Source organism: Chiloscyllium plagiosum, unplaced genomic scaffold (assembly GCF_037043375.1).
Source record: "Chiloscyllium plagiosum isolate Xiang-an unplaced genomic scaffold, Cpla_swu_hap1 HiC_scaffold_36, whole genome shotgun sequence".
NCBI lineage: Eukaryota > Metazoa > Chordata > Chondrichthyes > Orectolobiformes > Hemiscylliidae > Chiloscyllium > Chiloscyllium plagiosum.
In genome coordinates this window covers 10,389,460-10,409,642 of record NW_028270174.1, presented here as the reverse complement: position 1 = coordinate 10,409,642, position 20,183 = coordinate 10,389,460, and the positions used below count along the sequence as shown (strand labels likewise).

General features: G+C 40.9%; 1 protein-coding gene across 10 annotated transcripts in view; it reads left to right on the top strand.

Moving 5' to 3' along the window:
- The window catches only part of ccser1 (coiled-coil serine-rich protein 1), a 1,301,473-nt gene that overhangs the window by 845,112 nt on the left and 436,178 nt on the right, over positions 1–20,183 (top strand). For all 10 annotated transcript variants that reach the window (XM_087979948.1, XM_087979953.1, XM_087979945.1 and 7 more), the window contains one exon: positions 7,824–7,892. In XM_087979948.1, the coding sequence (XP_087836074.1) occupies positions 7,824–7,892 (69 nt within the window). The remainder of the gene's footprint in view (positions 1–7,823; positions 7,893–20,183) is intronic.

The window sequence follows — 20,183 nt, the reverse complement described above, 5'->3', positions numbered from 1 at the left end:
CACCACCGACTTACATACAGAAGTGTTTAAGCACAGCTTCTTTTGTGAAAAGATTTGTTACATAAGTAAGATGTCCAGCATTACAGAAAAGGGTTTAATGCAGCAGACTACGCTGACACTTAGTTTCCAGTTCACACTGGGCCCTGGTTCATGTCAGCCACCGTCTCACTGGGAGGCTGTTGCAGGAGGCCAGGAATTCGTCACATCACGCTGGAAAGCCCCTACAGAAGGAGGCCACTGCAACAGGTTGAGAGGTTGCCAAGCCAACGCTGGCAGGCCACTGCACCAGACCAGGAGTCTGTCTCCAGAGCCTGGGAATTGTTACTCGCCAAAGCCCAGGAATCGTTACTGACGTCCAGGAGTCAAAGAGGAGAAAAGAAGAAGAAGGAGGAAAACCAGGGGAAAGAAAAAGAGATGAGAGAGAAGAGTAAGAAGAGGAAGAGCGGGCAGACGAGAACGAGCTCCAGCTGGAGTGTCCTACTTTGCCGCCATCTTGCAACATACAATAAGGTGAAGAACGAGTGTGAGAGTGGAGTTAGACTTTGGATCATTGTGGGGTGAAGTCACAACACATACTTGACCAAAGAGCTTTTTCTGTACAATAATATTCCAGGGTGACCTCCCCCACCGTCTCTTTTCCTCTTTCTCTCTAGTATTAATTAACCATTAGTTAGATGATCATATGATCTCTTTGGGGACTTAACAAAGAAAGGATATGTCCTGTTCCATCTGACCTCTGCATACTTGCCATATTATTGCAGCTTGTCTTGTGAGGAGGTATTGAGCAATTTAGGTCAATGCTCACAATAGTTTAGAAGAATGAGAGTAGATTGAATTGAGGTATGCAGCATGTTAAAGGAGATTAACAAGGTAGAGGCAGAATGGAATGCTTCCCCTTGTAGACTTATCTAGAAGGAGAGGTCTTGGTTTCAGGCAAAGTGGTGGCAGACTTAAATCAGAGCTCAAGAGAATTACTCCTTTCAAAGATCATTCAACTTCTGAATTCATCACCCCAAAGTGCAGTGAATGTTGGAACACTGAATAAATGTAAAGAGAATAAAACCAAGAAATCTGAAACAACAAACAGAAATTACTGGAAAAACTCAACAGGTCTGGAAAGTCTGTGGAAAGAAGGCAGAGCCAAAAGTTTGGGTCCTGTGACGCTTCTTCAGAATGTTGACTCTGCTTTCTCTCCACAGACCTGCTGAGTTTCCTTGGCAATTTCTGTTTAAGTTTGAAGAGGAGATAGACAGATTTTTAAGTAGCAATGGGTTAGAGGATCATGAGGAGTGGGCAGGAAAGTCGAGATGAGATCAACCATGACTGTATTAAATGTTGCCGCAGTTCTTACATTGTTACATGCTGCCTCAGTAGAGGTGGCGATGTGGTTGGGATGGTGTGGGGTAGTGGGGAGGGGTTGTGGTTGCAATTAGTGGTTTGTCATATTCTGCCACAAACATTCTCGGGGGCTGTCTATCACCACTGCGGCCGTCATGCTGTTCGTCTCCAAATACACCACTTCTTACTTCACATGACTGCTTGTGCAATTCCCAACTGTACACTGTTGTTAGTGCTGTCCTTGATTCCAAGGCAACTGAGTTGGTTGCAGATTCATATAACCCTCCGTGTGAAGGACAGGCTGCAAAAACAAGGGGAACTAAAATAATAGTTTTATTATATTCAGCTTCAGTGCCCCTCTAATTTGCAAACATTACACCTGGAATAATTGCACACCAACAATTATTAATTTTACTGTGAAACTAGAGATGAACAAGAACCATTTCAGAATGAAGAATCAATAATAATGCAATTAAAATCAATCTTTTTATTTGCATTTTCATATTCCATTGAAAAGTATTGGTTGCTAATTTTCATCTCTTATCTTTCACCATTACAAAATGAAACCAGGGTTGAATCAGAATAATAATACAGAATAAATGGATTATCCCATTCTTGATTATGCATTCCAAGTATTTATTCAATTGTGCAAAAGACCCTTGCAGTTCACACTTGCTTGAAGCGCTCCTGAATTATGAATTATTTATGCTCAGGAAAAGAGCTTCAATAATATATCCAGTGATAGAGCAATATTCTAAGTCACTTTTATGGGTTTTATTATAGATTTGAAAGAGATCCCTGCAAAAAAGACCTCTAAAACTTTAATAGTTCTGAATGTTATATATTAAAACTGTCAACAGAAATGATTGTGATTCTTGTTTCTCTGCAAGACAGCTGGACATTTACCTTAGTGGGTACAGGGTCTTATCAGCATGCACAGCAAGTTTATTCCATTCATGAATAACCGTCCTTTTGACAATTAATACCACTTTGGAGCCAGAGATGCAGCAAGAAAGAACAAAGAACAGCACAGCTCAGAGACAGGCCCTTCGCCCAACCAACACTGCACTGACACATGATTCTTTTCTAAACTAAAAACCTTTTGCCTTTATGTTTCGTATCCCTATATTCCCTTCCTATTTCTTTATTTGTCAAAATGCTTCTTAAACATCACTATTGTTTCCACCACCTTCATCTCTGGTAGCTCATTTCAGACGCTTATCACTCTCTGTGTAAAAAAAACATGTTTCTTCCATCTCCTTTACACTTAAACCCTTTTACCGTGAACCGATGTCTCCTAGTATTTGACATTTCTAAAATGTGCTGACAAAAATAATGAGTTGTTCCTGCTTTTTTTTCAAAATGGACGTTATTTTTCCTGGTTGTTTGTACATCACTAGCATAATGGAAACAGAATGCCACTATAATATTGTAGCAAGCTTAGAATCATAGAATAGTGTGAAAGCAGGATGTTCAGCCCATTGAATCCACATTGACCCTCCGAAGAGCATCCCACCCAGACCCACCCTATCGCTGCATTTCCCATGACTAATCTTCTTAGCCTGTACATCCATGGATGCTATGAGCAATTTAGCATGATCAATCAACCTAATTTGCACATCTTTGGACTGAGGGAGGAAACTCACACAGACGTAGGGAGAATGTGCAAACTCCAGTTAGTCATATGAGTTTGGAATCAAACCTGGGTCCCTGCTGCTATGAGACAGCAGTGCTAACCACTGAGCCACCATGCTGCCACAGTGTAGGCTAGACAATGTAGGTGTACAAAGTCCAACTGTGACAAAACAACTAATTTTATAAGTAAATGGTTTTCAGGATTCACCTTAGTGCATTTAGTAATTGAATCGTAATTTGTATCCTTGAAATTTGTATCCTTGAAATTATGCATTTCATTATCATAAGTCCTGTAATTTTGTTTTGTTTTAAATATTATTTGTTATGTGATGAAGTTTCAAAAATATAACTACATATCAGAATATTCAATTTTTTAAAAATTGTTAATGACAAATACAAGTTTAATACCAGGACTGAGAAAGTATTTCTATTTAGAAAGGTTGGAAATGGGTTGGAAAGGTTTAGAAATGGGCTGGAAGTCAGAGGTGTGAGCTGGTGGAAGGGTTTTCAAAATTGTGGATGTGTTTTATGCATGTGGAAAACCAATGTGGATGACAATAAATATCGTGTCATTACTGGAATGTACGAAGCTTCTGAAACTTCACGTGGAGTGGTTGCATTGAGTAACTTTAAGCCTTTGAGAGAAAGCTTGATAGATACATGATGGGAAAAGAATGAAACTAATCTCACTGACAGAGTTGGATGAAGTGGGAGGAGTAAAGGCTCGTGCAACATAAATGTCAGCATTTTCTTCAGTCATTTATAGGATGTTCGACATTTCTGTCTGAGCCAGCATTTATTGCCTCTCCTGAGTTGCCCTTGATAAGGTGATGGGGAGCTGCCATCTGGAACCACTGCAGCACTCACAATGCTGTTATGGAGGAAATTCCAGGATTTTGACCCATTGACACTGAAGAAATGGTGATATATTTCCAAGTCAAGATGATGAAAGACTCAGAGGGGAACTTGCAGGTGGTGGTGTTCTTTTATATCTGCTGCCCTTGTCCTTCGGTATGATTACAGTCGTTGGTTTAGAAGATACTATCTAAGTGCTTTGTTAAATTTCTGGAGTTCATATTGTGGAAGGTACTGCTGCTACTGAGCATTGGTGGTGGAGGGTAGTGGGTGTTTGTAGATGTGGTGCCAGTCAAACAGTATGCATTGTCTTGCCTAGTGTCAAACCTTCTTGAGTGTAGTTGGAGCTGCACTCATCCAGGCAAGTGGGGAGTATTCCATTACACTCCTGATTGTATGTTGCAGATGGTGGACAGGCTACGGGAAGTCGGAGGTGAGTTACTCACTGCAGAATTCCTCATCTTTGACCTGATGTTGCAGCCACTATCTTTATACAGCTTGTCCATTTCAGTTTTTGATCAATGGTAATCCGAGGATGTTGATAGTTTAGAATTCAGTGAAAGTAATGTCACTGAATATCAAGGGGCAAGGCGGTTAAATTCTCTCTTGATGAAGGTGATCACTGTCTGGCACTTCTATGGTGTAAATGTCACTTGCCCAAACCTAAATATTTTCCAGATTTTGGTGCATTCGAACATGGGCTGCTTCAATATCTGAGGAGTTGCAAATGGTGCTGAACATTATGCAATCATCAGCAAACATCCCACTTCTGACCTTATCATGAACGGAGGTTCTTGATGAAGAAGCTGCAGTTAGGCCCTGAACACTACCCTGAGGAACACCTGCAGAGATGTCCTGAAACTGAAATAACTGACCTCACCAACCACAACCATCTCGCTTTGTTTTGGCTATGATGTTCAAACAGCATGGGCTAAAATGGCCTTTTTCTGTGCTGCTCCTTCTGTATTATTTCTTGTAGTTTCAGAGACCCCAATTTTAATCAGCAATTGATAAAAATGTTTTCTAGATTTTTCTATGGATTGGGACCTTTGCAATATGAGCCAGGACCATGTACTATAATTAGTTCAAGCTCAACCACTGAAGTAGCTCTACATGAGATGATTTCATTCTCAACCACCTACACATTTATCGCGGGCTGACCTAAGAAGCAGGAAACCCAACAGGAAGGCAGTAGTAGTGCCTGTTTGCTAATCTCTCTGGGAGAACTGAGTACTTATGGAGAAGGGAAGGGTTCTCAAAATGGTGGTATTCACTCAACATTATTTCAGGCATGAGACTGATGAATGGGTGTTTCATGGGAGCTCAGACTAGACTGTTAACCCTTCTCAGAAGAGTATCTGTGGCAGCTCATCTACCATTGTGAGTTGTGCACCCCCAAGCCCCACGTCCAATGCTGGCTACTAATTTTCTCCTACCTCCTGATGGAAGCCTGCTTCTGCAACATTGCAGAAAATCTCGGTGCTGGGGAAAGGTACCTTTGACTGGGGTCTGACTGGCTTCAGTGCTTGCTCTTTGCTATGGGACCAGCTGTTGATTCCTAAGGGCAGACCACTCCTTGCAAATTCATCAAGGGCTAGGATGACATCTAGCAGTCATCCTGGAAGGACTTCCCATTGTTTTCCTGCGAACCTGTGCCAAGTTATTTCTCAGTGTAATAATATGAAACAAAGAACTGTGAATGTTGGAAATCTGAAACATGTATAGAAAATGATGAAGAAACTCAGCAGGTCTGGCAGCATCTGTGGAGAGAAAGCAGAGTTAATGTTTTGGATCCAGTGACCCTTCTTCAGAACTGATAGTAGCTCGGAAAAGGTATATATACTGAAGAAAAAGGGTAAGAAGGGTTAAAGAAGTGAGCGATAGGTGAAGCCCTATGTGGTTAATTATTAACAATTAGGAATAGGCAATAAATGCTGGCGTGGCTAGTGATGCCCATATCCAATGAGGACCTCACCCCACCATCCATCCACTAGCTTGTGCTGAATTGAATTCATGGTGTGGGAAGTTCTAGATACTGTCACAAGCTCATCAAACTACTTCTTTATCTTGAATCGTAGCTTCAGGAGGTGTGGTTTTTTCAGGCACAGCACAGGCAGAGCCCATTGGATGTATTGTCCACCATTTTGTTGTGAACATTTTCATTCTCCTGCAAGGAACCTTGGGATAAAACTGTCCAAGGAGAGGCATGACCTCTGTCTGTCTTTTGACTGAAATCTTGTAGGGGTCAGTTTAGCTTGGTAAGCATGGATGGCTGATAATGGTAACTGGGTGTGTTCAATTCGTGCACTGACTAAGGCCGCCATGAATTATTTGCCTTCAACCTTGCTCCTCACCTGAGGCAAAGTGACCATTAGGTTAAATTCATCACCAGTCATCACTCTCTCTTGAATTGAAGAGTAGAACTATGGTGACTTTACCTTTTATTTTGCAGGTAATGTTGCAACACCTCCACCTTCAAGTCAAGCAACTTGAGTCTTTTGATAACTGCCAGTAATTCTGAACTGGAAATGAAACAGATCTGTGCTCATTCACTGTGGCTATATTTTTGTTTTAAAATAAAGACTATTGTAATATTCATGAATGTCTTTCTTTTTCAAACATACAATCCCCTTCTGGCATTAGATTGTGCAAAAGGCTGACACCTGGTCATGTAAGGAACAGTTGAAATCACAATGCATGTAGAATATATCTTGGTAAAGGGTACATAACAAAATGACTGAGAGATCTGATGGGAAGTCAGCGAGGTGGAGTTGAGACAATTAAAACATCGCGGGTGTGTTGATTCAATTTAATGACCTTTTATAGTTCGTAGCAATTGCTACATCTATCAGCAGATAAGTCCTTGTTCTGCTGATAGGGTTTCTGGAGTCTGTAGCATGTTTTAAATGTTTTGACACTAATTTGGTGCTGTATTGAAGTTGACCAGGCCTTCACGAAACCAAATAGAAACTAACTGTTGCAGGGAACTTAGTGTCAGTCTTGGCACAGTGGCAGCATTTTCAGGAATCAGAAGGTTGTGAGTTCCGATCCTACTTCAGGTCCTTCAGAATGCAATCTCAGGTGATGCTCCAGTGCTGCTGTGTTGGACTTGCTAAATTAAACTGAATTTTCACCGTTTGCACCCTCAAGTGGGGTAATAGATCCAAAGGCACAGTTCAGGAAAGAGCAAAGTCATCTCCTTTAACCAGCTGCCCTTTTCCAGTCCGATCCGGGCTGAGACTGCCTGATGGGCCTAGGTAAGCTCACCCCTGCATTCCAAGGCTCTGCACATAATCCTTCTCCTTCAGTACCAGCAGTGACCAACTTTCTTAGTGGCGCTGCTGGCTTCTGGTTGGAGGAGGGAATTCACTCTACAGGGCCCCAGAACCCTGATGACAGCTAGCTGATTGCCTGATGGGGATTTAATTGCAAAACTTATCCTGGTTGCTGAGGGGTTTCCACCTCCACCTATTGAATGGGCCCTCAGTCACACCCATTAAATATCAGACTATTTCATTAGATGCGGAAAGCATCATGAGATCATGACAGGAGCCATTTTACTGCAATTTGTTTTCCTTTCTTTACACAATTTAAACTATAAATTTCTCTCCCATGCTGTTGGTGGACAAGTAGCAAAATGAACATCATCACAAAAAATGGCTCACTTACTTGTTCATTCAATGTACTTTTGAGACTTTGAAATTAAAATGTCTGTAAGATTTGTTTGTGTTTTACTGAATATTCATTTCTCTATCATTGAGGTCTGGTTGTTGAGATTCTAAATCCTGGAATTGCCTTCTTAAACCGTTCCACCTTTCAGGTGCTCCTTCAAAATGATCTCTTTGATCCTTTATTCAGCTCCTTTCATGGCTCCATGTCCAACTTTTGTTGGATATTGCAAGCTGTGAAGGGTTTGAGGTATTAATGGTGTTATTTCAATGCATGGCAATGTCTTATGGTTGCCAGTCACAAACAATGTCCAATTTCTGTCACAGGATCGCAATCGAAGGGCACATTCCTCACGAGCGGACAAGTCCACACAGACAGAGGTTCTCAGTCATGATGTGAGTAATTGTTTGTTTGTTTTTGCTCTAGTTTTTTTTCCATTCATTGTTGCTTACTTCATGCCTGCCCTTGCTACATGTGCTGCTTGTTGCTTCCATGCTTTTGTTTAATGGGGTGTTCAGCAATAACATTAGTCTCTCTTTGTTCTTCTGTGGTTCCAGTCTCTTGTTACAGAACTAGATAATTACAGATCGTTTCTTGTTCTGAACAGCAGCCCTCATAAATTCTCAGCAGTGAGTTAAAGGGAATTGAAATTTAACAAATTGACACATGAAAGCTACAAAGTATCAAATGTCAAAACGTGGAAGAGAAGAATGAAATGAAGATGTTCTAAGTATCATCACAAAACTATAAAAGGTAGCCTTGGATTGTTTAGCCTAGTTGAGTAGAGTGTGGTGTACAATTATGATAATAGTATGGGTTCAATCGGTACACTGACTGTGGATGTTTCTGGAGGCTTTTGATCTCACATAATACCCATGATTGATGGAGAGTGCCTCTCAAGATTTTTCTCTTTCTCTAAAAGAAGGTGAAACGATGGTCTCTCAAGGATTATGGCTAATTACCTGTTTAGAAGTTCATTCCACAGCTGTGCAAATGGGAATTGAGAATGGGAGCTTTGAAAGAAGTGCTTCTCTTTGACCCTTCTCATATGCCAACCTTTGCTGCATTGGAAGCAGTTCAGATTGGGTTTAGGAGACATACCTGGAATAAGCAGATTGCCTTATGAGGAAGGGCTAGACAGGCTAAGTCTGTATCCTCTCGTGTTTTGACGAGTCAGCTTAATTGAAACATAAGATCCTGAGGGGCTTTGACTGGGTGGATGTGGAAAGGATGTTTCCTCTTGTGGACGAATCATGATCTAGAGCCATTGTTTAAAATGGGCATTCCCATATTTTAAAACTGAGTTAAGGAAGCAATTTATTTTCTCCCAGAGGGTTGAGAGTGTTTGGAATTCCCTTCCTCAAAACACAGGGAATGCAGAATCTTTAAACATTTTTAAGGCCATACTCGATAAATTCTTGGTTACTATGTGGATGAAAGATTATTGCAAATATGCAAGAATGTAGAGTTGAGGTCCAGATCAGATCAGCCATGATCTTATTGAATGGTAGACAGACTTGAAGGAACCAGGCGCCTTCTGTTGTTCTTTATTTATATGTTCACATGTTGATTGTGGGAGAAGTGATTTCTCACTCAAATTAAGTCTTAGTCATGATATTGGGTAAGGGGTTTGAAAACCCAGGGTAAGTGCTAGAATGGTAGAGAGAGCTGCAGAGGATGTGAAAGAGGAGAATGGTCTCATTTCTGAAATTCCTATAGAAATAGAGAGAAAGAACAAAATGAAGCTTTTCCTACAAGATCTCCATAGGAGATCACCACCTGAGGAAGTGGGAGAACCTTCCAAGAACACCCTCCTCACCCCACTGTGTGCCAGACAATGGCAAGTCTCTAACTTTCTATTTTGGAAATACTAATATAGTAGCTCAGACGCAAAAAGAAGTGCCTTCAACTCACAGCTGCTTAGAATAGTATCTGAAACATTGGCAACTTGTGCTGATGGACTCCATGGGAAGTGATATTGATGTGGCAGAAATAGCTATCATTACTTTGCCAAAAAAGATATTGTTGTAAACCTCACCAGCTGCACTCTGTTTTGGATTCTGTTTTGGAACTGCAGCTACAACAGAAACAACTCATCTTCCCAAATCATTATGTGGAAGGCCCTAATAAGTCACAGCAACCCAAAAATGATTGCCATGCTGGCAATGTAGGGATTGCAATCTGAGATTGCCATACAGTTAATTACAATTGGAGATAGAAATTTAACCAATTCTGTAAGTTTGAAGGAACAATATACTACAAAATGGGGAAAAGTTGTTGGCATGAAATTCATGTCTAAAATTTATCGAGTGTTTGACAGAGATAATTTCTCCAATTATGTTTTTCTCCAATTTCTTTTAATTTAGTTGCTGTTTTGAAATTGAAGCATAGAAAATAAGAACAGAAGTAGGCCAGACGGCCCATTTGAGCCTACTCCATCATTCAGTACGATCATGGTTGACTACATTGCCAATACAATGATTATAGCTGAGCAGGAGTAGTTCATTTAAAAATAGTTTTATAATTATCATTTCGAGTAAGCTTTAATTATTAACATTGCACATTAAGCAGTGACAAAATTGGAGCCTTCCTGCCAGACGTTCATTTTTGTAACTACCTGTTAAGTTGATTTAGACCTTGGTTTTCCTGAATAGATACAGAATCTGAAAAATGCATTCTTGGAGGGGAAAGATGGTAAGGAGATAATTTGTCAGCATTCAACTAAGATACAGAATAAAACCAAGGTGAAGAATAGCAAAGGATGTTTTTCAGCACAACCTGCACAATCTAGTAGTTTTCCAATGAAGAAGAAATTCTTTTTGGACTACATTCACTTGCCTTTCGGATACTGCCCTTAATTCCGTGATTATTTTGTGCTTTGCAACTGCTGGATCTGTGAGATATTGGTTTGCAGAAGCATCAGACCTTCTAAGAAAGCTGTGGTTCACATCAGATAGAGAAACTGTGTCAATTATTCACTCAACCTAGATTCAACAATGTCTTTGTGTCCTATTTGATTCTGGATATCCAAATCCAATCCATTTTCAGCATTACCTCACCTCACGTCTACCATAATGCTCACTTTGCTCTCAACCTCATTCCTAGTCATGATTTGGAGATGCCAGTGTTGGACTGGGGTGTACAAAGTTAAAAATCACACAACACCAGGTTATAGTCCAACAGGAGCATCGCTCCGAAAGCTAGTGTACTTCCAATTAAACCTGTTGGATTATAACCTGGTGTTGTGTGATTTTTAACCTCATTCCCATCATCATTGAAACTTCCATGATTGTTTTTGTCAATTCCAGGCTCAATACCCGTGAATCACTTCTTGGTAACCTTGGAAGCTAAAGTCTAATTCACCCACCCTCAACTTGCTTCTTGTATCATATAATATGCTACTTAGTTAATCATCATTTTCCTTAAAATATATCTGTTCGATCCTGTCCTCAATTATTTCTCTCCCGTCTCTCATAATTGTGCTTTGCTTCTGAGAACTATTTGTTCTGGCTTAGCATAACAAACCAGGATATTCTGCTAAATGAAAGGCTTGAACTAATTGTATAGCTATCATTGTCCTTGGGTCACAGGCATTACCTGTGATATTCCCATGAGGAGACGCAATTTGCACTGACAAATTACTCTCAGTTGCTAACCAAAGGGATATCCATTGCAGCCAGTGCCTGAGTGCTGTTTAATCTCATACATATTCCAGATATGAGCTTTGCAAATGGCAATGAAATTGAATGCAAACTGCACAATGGAATTATGAAAGGCAATAGTACCTTAATTTCAAAGGGAATGAAGAATAAAAATAGGAATGTCTTGCTAAAACTGTACAATGCACTACTCAGACCACAGCTGGAATACTGCGAATAGTTTTGAGTCCTTTATCTAAAGAAACATAAACTGACATTGCAGGCAGTCCAGAGGAGGTTCACTAAACTGGTACTGGATTTAAATGGATGAAAGCTGAAAATCCTGTAAAAGCTCAGCAGTTCTGGCAGCAGTCTGGAGAGAAATCTTATTTAATGTTTCGGGTTACTGGACCTGAAACATTAAAACTGATTTCTTTCCATAGATACTGCCAGACCTGTTGCACTTCTCCAACATTTGCTATTTTTGTTTCTGATTTACAGCATCTACAGTTCTTTGGGTTTATACTGGATATAGAGGGATTATCCTATGAGGAGAGGTTAAGTAGATTGGGCTTGTATTCATTGGAATTTAGAAGAATGAGAGGTGACCTTGTTGAATCAAACAAAATTCTTAGGACTTTATGTGGAGAGGTTGTTTCCCTCTTGTAGGAGAGCTTGGGACCAGAGGGCATAATCTAAAAATAAATGGGTTGGACATTTAAGACAGAGTTAAGGGACTGTCTTATGAGGAGAGTTTGAGTCAGTTGGACCTGTACTCATTGGAATTTTTAAGAATCTGGGCCATCGTGTTAAAGAGTTTTAGGGGACTTTGCAGGGTAGGTGCAGAGAATTTTTTCTCCTTAAGTCTGGGCCAGTGGCCATCACATCCAAATAAGGCACCACCCATTTAAGACAGAGATTAGGAAGAATTTCTTCTCTCAGACTATTGTGAAAGTATTTTCTCCAGAGGGCAGTTGAAGCCAAATCGTTAAGTATATTGAATCAGACATTTTTAAACAGGAAATGATCCATGGTTATGAGATAAAGACAGGAAAGTGGATTTGAGGATTATCAGATCAGCTGTGAAATCATTGAATGTTATATCTAACCTATTGGGCTAAATGGTCTTATTACATCTTATTTTCCTCCCATGGAGTTCATTCTCCATTTCAAAGTGTTACATGGTTTACTCAGCACCATGTGATAGCTTTTGGTATTTACAGTCAGCAGATTGATTATCAGACATTTTTCTCATTGGACAAAATAATAAACTGTGGTGGTTGTGAGTATGTTCATTGAGCTGGAAAGTTGACTTGCGGATGTTTCGTCCCCTGTCTAGGTGACATCTTCAGTGCTTTGGAGCCTCGTGTGAAACGTTGCTGTACTGTGCTGTGCTGTACCATTTCCAGTTGCTGGTTCTGGTTGTTCATTGTAGTAGCCAGTATATTGGGTCCAAGTCAATGCGCTTGTTGATGGAGTCTATGGATGAGTGCCATGCTTCTAGAAATTCTCTGGCTGTCCTCTGTTTAGCTTGTCCTATGATTGTCATGTTGTTCCAGTCGAATTTGTGGTCCCTGTCATCTGTTATATGCATAACAGTGAATGCACCACAAAAGTGTACAGGAAAGCCACACAAGCTGACCAGGCCCTGAAGTACAACAGCAACCACTCAAATACACAAAAGAGAAGCTGCATTAGGACACTATTCAAAAGGGCTACAACACACTGCAGCACTCCCAACCTATGAAGGATACCACTACAGAGCATTCGCCAAGAACTGATATCCCCGCCACTGCATCCACAAATATCTAACAGACAAACAAAGTGACAAGGACATGCCATGACCTAACTCACTAGCCATGTTATCTTATATCAAAAAACGTTTTGGAACTGACAGCCAGACTTCTCTGACCACTGGGATCCATGACAGCCCATAAACCGGCAGTCACGCTCAGACAACAGCTCACCAGGACAAAAGACCCGATACCTATCATGTGCAAGACTAATGTAATTTACAAGATTCCATGCAAAGTCTACACAAAACCTTATCTAGGACAAACAGGCAGACAACTAATGATCTGCACCAAATAATCACTAAATGCCATGACCAGCCATACACACTGATGACAGGGACCACAAATTCTACTGGGACAATACAACAATCATATAAGAAGCTAAACACAGAACAGCTAGAGAATTCCTAGAAGCATGGCACTCACCCACGGACTCTCTCAACAAACACATTGACCTGGACCCAACATACCGGCCACTGCAACGAATAACTTGCAACCGGAAACAGAAATGGAAGCAGAAACTGAACCAAATAAATTCCAGAAGAGACAGTACAGCAATGCTTCACAGGTGGCTCCAAAGCACTAAAGATGTCACCTAGACAGGGGATGAAGTGTCTGCAAATCAACTTGTCAACTCAGCAAACATACCCACAACCACGACAACTGGCACCCGAGCTACAAATCTTTACACAAGCCTTGATAATGATAAACTTACTTCACAAGGAAACCATGACTTAGACCAGCAGGATCCCTCAGTAAATTTTCCCTTGGATTCATAATAAGTCTGATGTCGTAATTATACAACATAATACGGCAGTGATAAGACATAGATCAGTACAGGATACGAACAGGCCCTTTGACCACCGTATCTGTGCTGACCATGAGACTATTCTAAACTAATCCCATCTACCTGCACATGGTCTATATCCCTCTATTCCCTGCCTGTTCATGTGCCTGTCTAAATTCCTCTTAAATGTTGCTAAGCTATCTGCTTCAACCATCTCCCATGGCAGCATGTTCCAGGCATCAATCACCCTCTGTGTAAAAAAAACTTGTGTCGCCTATCTCCTTAAACTTTGCCTCTCTCACCTTAAATCTATGCCCCCTACTAATTGACATTATTACATGGGAACAAAAGACTCTGGCTACTCACCCTGTTCATGCCTGTCATCAATTTATGTACTTCGATCAGGTAATCCCTCTGCCAACAATGCTCTAGTGAAAACAATGAAAGTTTGTCCACCCTCTCCTTGTAGCCACATCCTGGTAAACCTATTTTGCACCCTCTCCAAAGTCTGCACAATCTTCCGATAGTGTGATGTCCAGAACTGCATCCGATCCTCCAAATGTGACTTAACAAAAGTTTTATACAGCTATTTCACCTGAGCTGCTGTGGAATACAGTTTGATCATTGAGAAAACAATCTGAACTTCCTCGGTTTCTATTTTCTTCCCGCTATCAATATTTTTCTTTGAACTGTAGGATTTCTCAAATGCAGTTTTGGTTTATTGGGTCTTTTTGTTCTGTGGAGAGATTACTGATGTTGGAATTTCTTTCCTGAGAACAGAGAACATGAATGAGAAATGGTAAAGGATCTTCATAGAGTATACGTGGAATAGTTTCCAAAAGCATAAATGTATGTAAATCAGAAGCTGTAAACACTAAGTTAATTAGCAGAGGAATCAGACGGGAGATGGGGAGAATTTCTTTATGAAGTAGCCAATTGTTCTAACGTGTAATGCAGCCCTCTGCAAGAGTGCTGAAAGGAAACTTGATGTTAATTTTCAAAAGGAAGTTAAATGCTTACCAACAGAAGCAACATTTGCAGAGTGGGGCGAAACAAGTAGCAAAGGAGGATTCACTAAATGAAAAACAAAGGACTGTGGATGCTTTAAAATCTGAAACAAAATCAGAAGTTGCTGAAGAAACTCAGCAGGTCTGGAAGTATCTATGGAGAATAAAAACAAAGTTAACGTTTCGTGTCCAGTGACCCTTCACTGGATTTAAATATTAATTCTGCTTTCTCTCCATTGATGCTGCCAGAGCTGCTGAGTTTCTTCAGCAATTTCTGATTTTATGTTGAGCAAAAGAGGGCAAATTAGAAAGCTCTTGCAAGGAGCCAAACCAGGCATGATGGGATGGTTGGATTCCTCCTGTGTTGTATGGATTCTGTTTCTATTGTGTCAGCTCCAGTTTATCATTAGACCCTTCCATATTGTGTGTTCATTAAAGAAAACAAGGATTGATGTGCATCGTCTATGCAACAAATTGTTAAGCAGCTTGTGAACGTGTTGGAGGTAAATTATTTCCTTCAAGGGCTGAGCAGTAAACTGTGACACCTCATGGGGTCCACCAGATTACCATGACTTTGGAATAAAGGTTGAATGGATTCAAAGTCTGGTGGGTTTTCCAATCTTATATTACAGGTTGCAAACACAACATTTAACTTTTTTGACATCCAGGTTTATTCCTCGAACAATAAATCCAAACATTTGGTTAAATTGCTCTCATGCTGCATAGAGGCCTTTCTTGAAGGATTGGAAGAAAACAAAAGCAATTTGCGTTTATATAGTGCTTTTGTCATGATAAAATGTTTCCAAAGTATTTCATAGCAATGTAATCAGAGAGAAAAAGAAGCCAGGGAATGAGAACCTCAAAGACTTGGTTATGGAAGTAGGTTTTAAAGAGTGTCAAAGAGTGGGAGTGTGAAGCAGAGTCATTTTAAATTAGAAAGGGTATTCATTCCAATGGCAAAAATCCTCCCGTTCATTTGTGTTGTAGGAGAGTGAGTTCCAGATTTCCCTACCCTTTGCATGAATACTCAGAATTAGCATTTTAATCGACCATGTCTTATTCTACTGTGGCCTTTATCCTTGAGATAATACTGACCATGGTCAATTTGTAGAAATCAGCCTTGGGCATGGAACAATGTGCTGAATGTTGGAACAATAGCAGTGAAACTCAGGACTAAATTAGCTGTTGTACTCAGTGACTGTAAGATTCTAATATGGAAGTGACTATCAGGATACAGTTGTTTGACTTCTTGATTTTCCAAAAAAGATCCAGACATACAGGAAGTACTCAACAGGTCAAGACAATGTCATTGCAGAGAAAGAGAGTTTCTGGATAGGGTTTCAGTGTAGCCCATCTTTGGGAACGTGGTACCATCGGATCCAGCTTATCAAAGAAAGGAGAGATCCCCTGTCAGTATCGCACCTGGGGAAAATATAGTCCAGCAACAACCACCCCACCAGCTGAGTTGAGATGGAAAGGACTGACATGGGATTCTTGGACGCTGGTGGCAAACAGTCAATTAGACTCATTAATGAACCAGTTGACACCTATCATCCCTGGACCATAGAGTCTATACAACAAATATAAGCTCTTCTGTCCATTTAGTCTGTGCTGGTCAAAATCAACCACCTATTTTATTCCCATTTTCCAGCTCAGAGCCAATAAGTGGTGATTCAAGGATTAAATAGGAGGCTGTAAGACTGCCCCCAGCCTAACTAATGCTGCATAATGTAAACTGTCAGCTTTGTCAGCAGCTTCCTGGGGCTTCCCTTAATATCAAGCACACTGTCCCCAATCCAGAGGCCTGGCAGCAGGAAGGGAGAAGGTTGCTGGAAGCCAGCACCTTGCCCTTGTTGCCATCCCAATGATCTCAGCACCTCTTCCTAACATGTGATACCCATCTCCATCTCATCTCACTCCTCTTGGGTGTATAGGATTTCTTGATGATCCTGGGTGTCTAGTATTGCTGGCAGTGGCCACTGCTTCTCTATTACCAATCAGTTAGACCATGTCTGATCAGTAACTTGGTGCTATCTACTCACCCTGGTTTTGCAACCCTTAATATCTTGCCTAGCACTGTGTGGCACATATGGGAACTAAAAAATATGTGGCCATCTTATTATCTCTTGTGGGGTGCACCCCTTTTGCAACCCTTAATATCTTGCCTAGCACTGTGTGGCACATATGGGAACTAAAAAATATGTGGCCATCTTATTATCTCTTGTGGGGTGCACCCCTTGATCAAAGGTCTTTCTGAGGGCTGGGAATCTGGAAAGGGAAGGTATCCTGGTTAAAATTTATTACTGAGCTATCATCACTCAAATAGGTGACCTGGTTATTATCACATTACTGTCTGTGGGAGCTTGCAATTCACAAATTGATTGCCTTATTATTTTGCATTATAACAGTGACTAGATTACATGAGTTTTCTCTTTCTTTGAAAATCACTTAGCGGCATATTAAGGGGGTAAAGGCATAATACTGTGGTGATGAAGGTCAGAACCCTTCATGACTTCTTGAACTTCTGGACATGACATTAGTTTTGACAAAGATTGCAAGCCAAGCCTGGCAGAAACTGTAACTTTTAAATATGAATGCACTGAGCGCTTAACATTGTTGTTGCTTTAATTGATTTATTTATTGTCACATGGACTGAATTACAGTGAAAAGCTTTGTTTATGAGTAATGTGGGCAAATCATAGTCAGCAAGGATGTACAAATCAGAAGTTGTGAAAAGACTAATACAGAGGCATGCAGGTTTCATTGTACATGCTAGATGAGATCAACATTAGGACGATCAGCATTATTTGAGGATAGAGAGGCCATTATTCATCAGTCTAAACACGGCTGGGAAGAAGCTGTTCTTCAATCCACTGGTGCATGTATTCAAGCTTCTGTATTTTCTGCCTGAAGGAAGAGGTTGTAGGAGATCATTGCCAGGGTGCGATGGGGTCTTTGATGATGCTGACAGCCTTTCTGCAGAAGCGAGCCATGTAAGTGGAGTCCTTGGATGGAAGGTTGGCTTCCATGATGGACTGGGCTGTACACACCACCTTCTGTAGTTTCTTACGGTTCTGGGCAGAATAGTTACTATACCAGGCTGTTATGCACCCAGGCAGTTTGCGACATGCCAAATTTCCTGAGCTGCCTATGGAAGAAGGGCATTGTTATGCCTTCTTGACCATTGCATCTATGTGAGACATCCAGGACAAGTTGTCAGTTATTGTTACTCCGAGGAACTTGACGCTCTCCACCCTCCCAAACTCCGTTCCGTTAATGTAGATGGGGGTGTATTCTTCTCCTTTTTGAAGTTAATCTTATCAATTGTTTCAAGAAGGTAGTACCACGAAAAATGCTCCAACAAGAAACACACTGGATAGAGTAGCTTGCAGAGAGAACATAATTATGGTCTTAGAGCTAGGGGAAGCTTTGGTAATGATCTTTTTCCAATGGTAATCACATGTTGGATTTTCTTGTTGATGAGGCTCCTGTAATGGCTGGCTGTTTGAGCTACCCTTTCAATCAGATCCTCTTCCACATGCTTTAGAGTTTCCAGAGGCCCCCAGTGAATTCAACTCCTGGTGAAACTGCTGGGAACATGGCCCACAGAGGCTTGGGGATCCATGGTTAATTTCAACTTTCTAGCTGCCTTGACTGATACGAGAATTTAACTTGGAACTGTGCATTCAGAACATGGACGTGGCTCTATTAAGAAGTGTTTGCCGCCAAAAGCAACTGCATAAAAGCTCAAGAAGGAAAACAAAATACAGAAACATGACGACAGGGATATAGAAGTATAGGGCTGATCATAGGGCTGGAAATGTGTGTCAGCACCAAGCATGGGCAACCAGTGGGGCAACCCCCTTGATTTTACAGATTATGATTATATCACTGCAGAGCTTGCTGCCCTGATGAAGAGGACCCACCACCTGAGCTGCTGACCTGATCAGAGCACCAACATCTCAGTGGCACCATCAGGAATGATGGCCATTGCCAGCAAAGCAGCTTACAACTGTTTGGGTGGGGAAAGTCTTGGGACTGTGGTGAGGGGGTGAGGTGCTACATTCCCTGCTCATGGCCTTCTGGGTATTGAAGAAAACCTCCACAAACCATAACCTCTACTCCACTTCTTCACTGGGCTGCCACTGGGAGGTTGTGCAGAATCTGCTAATGACCTTTCCATGAGAGTTAATCAACTATCTGGAAAGATGGTCCTCAACACAGGCTGTATAGATTCAGATTGGCCTCCCACGTCCTCATAGTAGGAAGCTTGTCCTCTCTCCTACATGCCATTTGTAAAATTTCCTCACAGTGGAGCATGTTCTGAGAGGTGATTCACCAGGAATCTCACCAATTTTATTTTGCCTTTCTTCTCCCCACCAAACCGTAAGCAAGTTCCCACTCATAAACATATTGATGGTGAAATCTCCAAATAAAGCACAGAAGGGGGTCAGTTCTGAAGAAGAGTCTTAATGGACTTGAAAAATAGCTCTGTTCCTGTCTCCACACACGCTGCTGAATTTCTCCAATTCCTTCTATGTTTGTTACAGAAGGAGGTCATTTGGCCCATCAAGTATGTGCTACCCCTGATGGAGAAGCTCGCCCTTTCCTGCACCCCTGCCTGTTCCCAGTTGTCCTGTAATTCCTTTTTCTTCAAATAATAATCTAATTCCCTTTTGAAGGTCTCTGCCAGAAACCCTGGCTTTACATTCCTCATCCTGGACTCTCCCTGTGTTTTTGTTCATCTCTGTTGCTTCATTTTCCAATCACCTTAAATCATTGCCCTCAGGTTATCAAACCTTGTGATACAGAAGGAAAGGAGGAGGTACTTGTGGATCATAACTGGTGTGACCCAGTTTGGCTGAACGACCTGTTTCTGTGCTGTAAATGTGGTACAGCTGAGCTACAAATTGACACCATTTCTCTGAAGTATTGAGCAGTGGAATTTCATATTACTATATCATAAATATTAAACTGAAATTGCTAGACAATGGTGATTAACAACTGGGGCTGCTTAAGACATGGTGCTTGGTTATAGTCCTTATCAGTGAAGACAAAAAATAGGTTCTGATTGTCATTAACCTGGCTGTATGTGTTTTCTTTTAGCAGTGACTCAAAAATTTGAACTGCTGTTAGACTACATACAGAATGTAATTTTAAAAAAATCTGTCTGCCTGTTGGAAGCTTGCCTCCGAATATTTATGGAATTAATATTATAAAGCTTTCTTGGCTGCTCTGCATTATTCAAAGATTAGTTCTACAATTGTGCTTTCAAACAGTCTTTGATTGTTAAATCCTGTAGTGCATTAATCACCACTCTTGGTTCAGTTAGCCTGATTTGTGAAAGAAAAGAGCTTTTGCAATTCCCCCTTCAGGGAATAGTCAAGCAAGGCTGAGAAATTGATGCAAGTGAAGAGATAGAGACTGAGCCACTTGCATCTTTCTTTGATGCCAAAGTGTA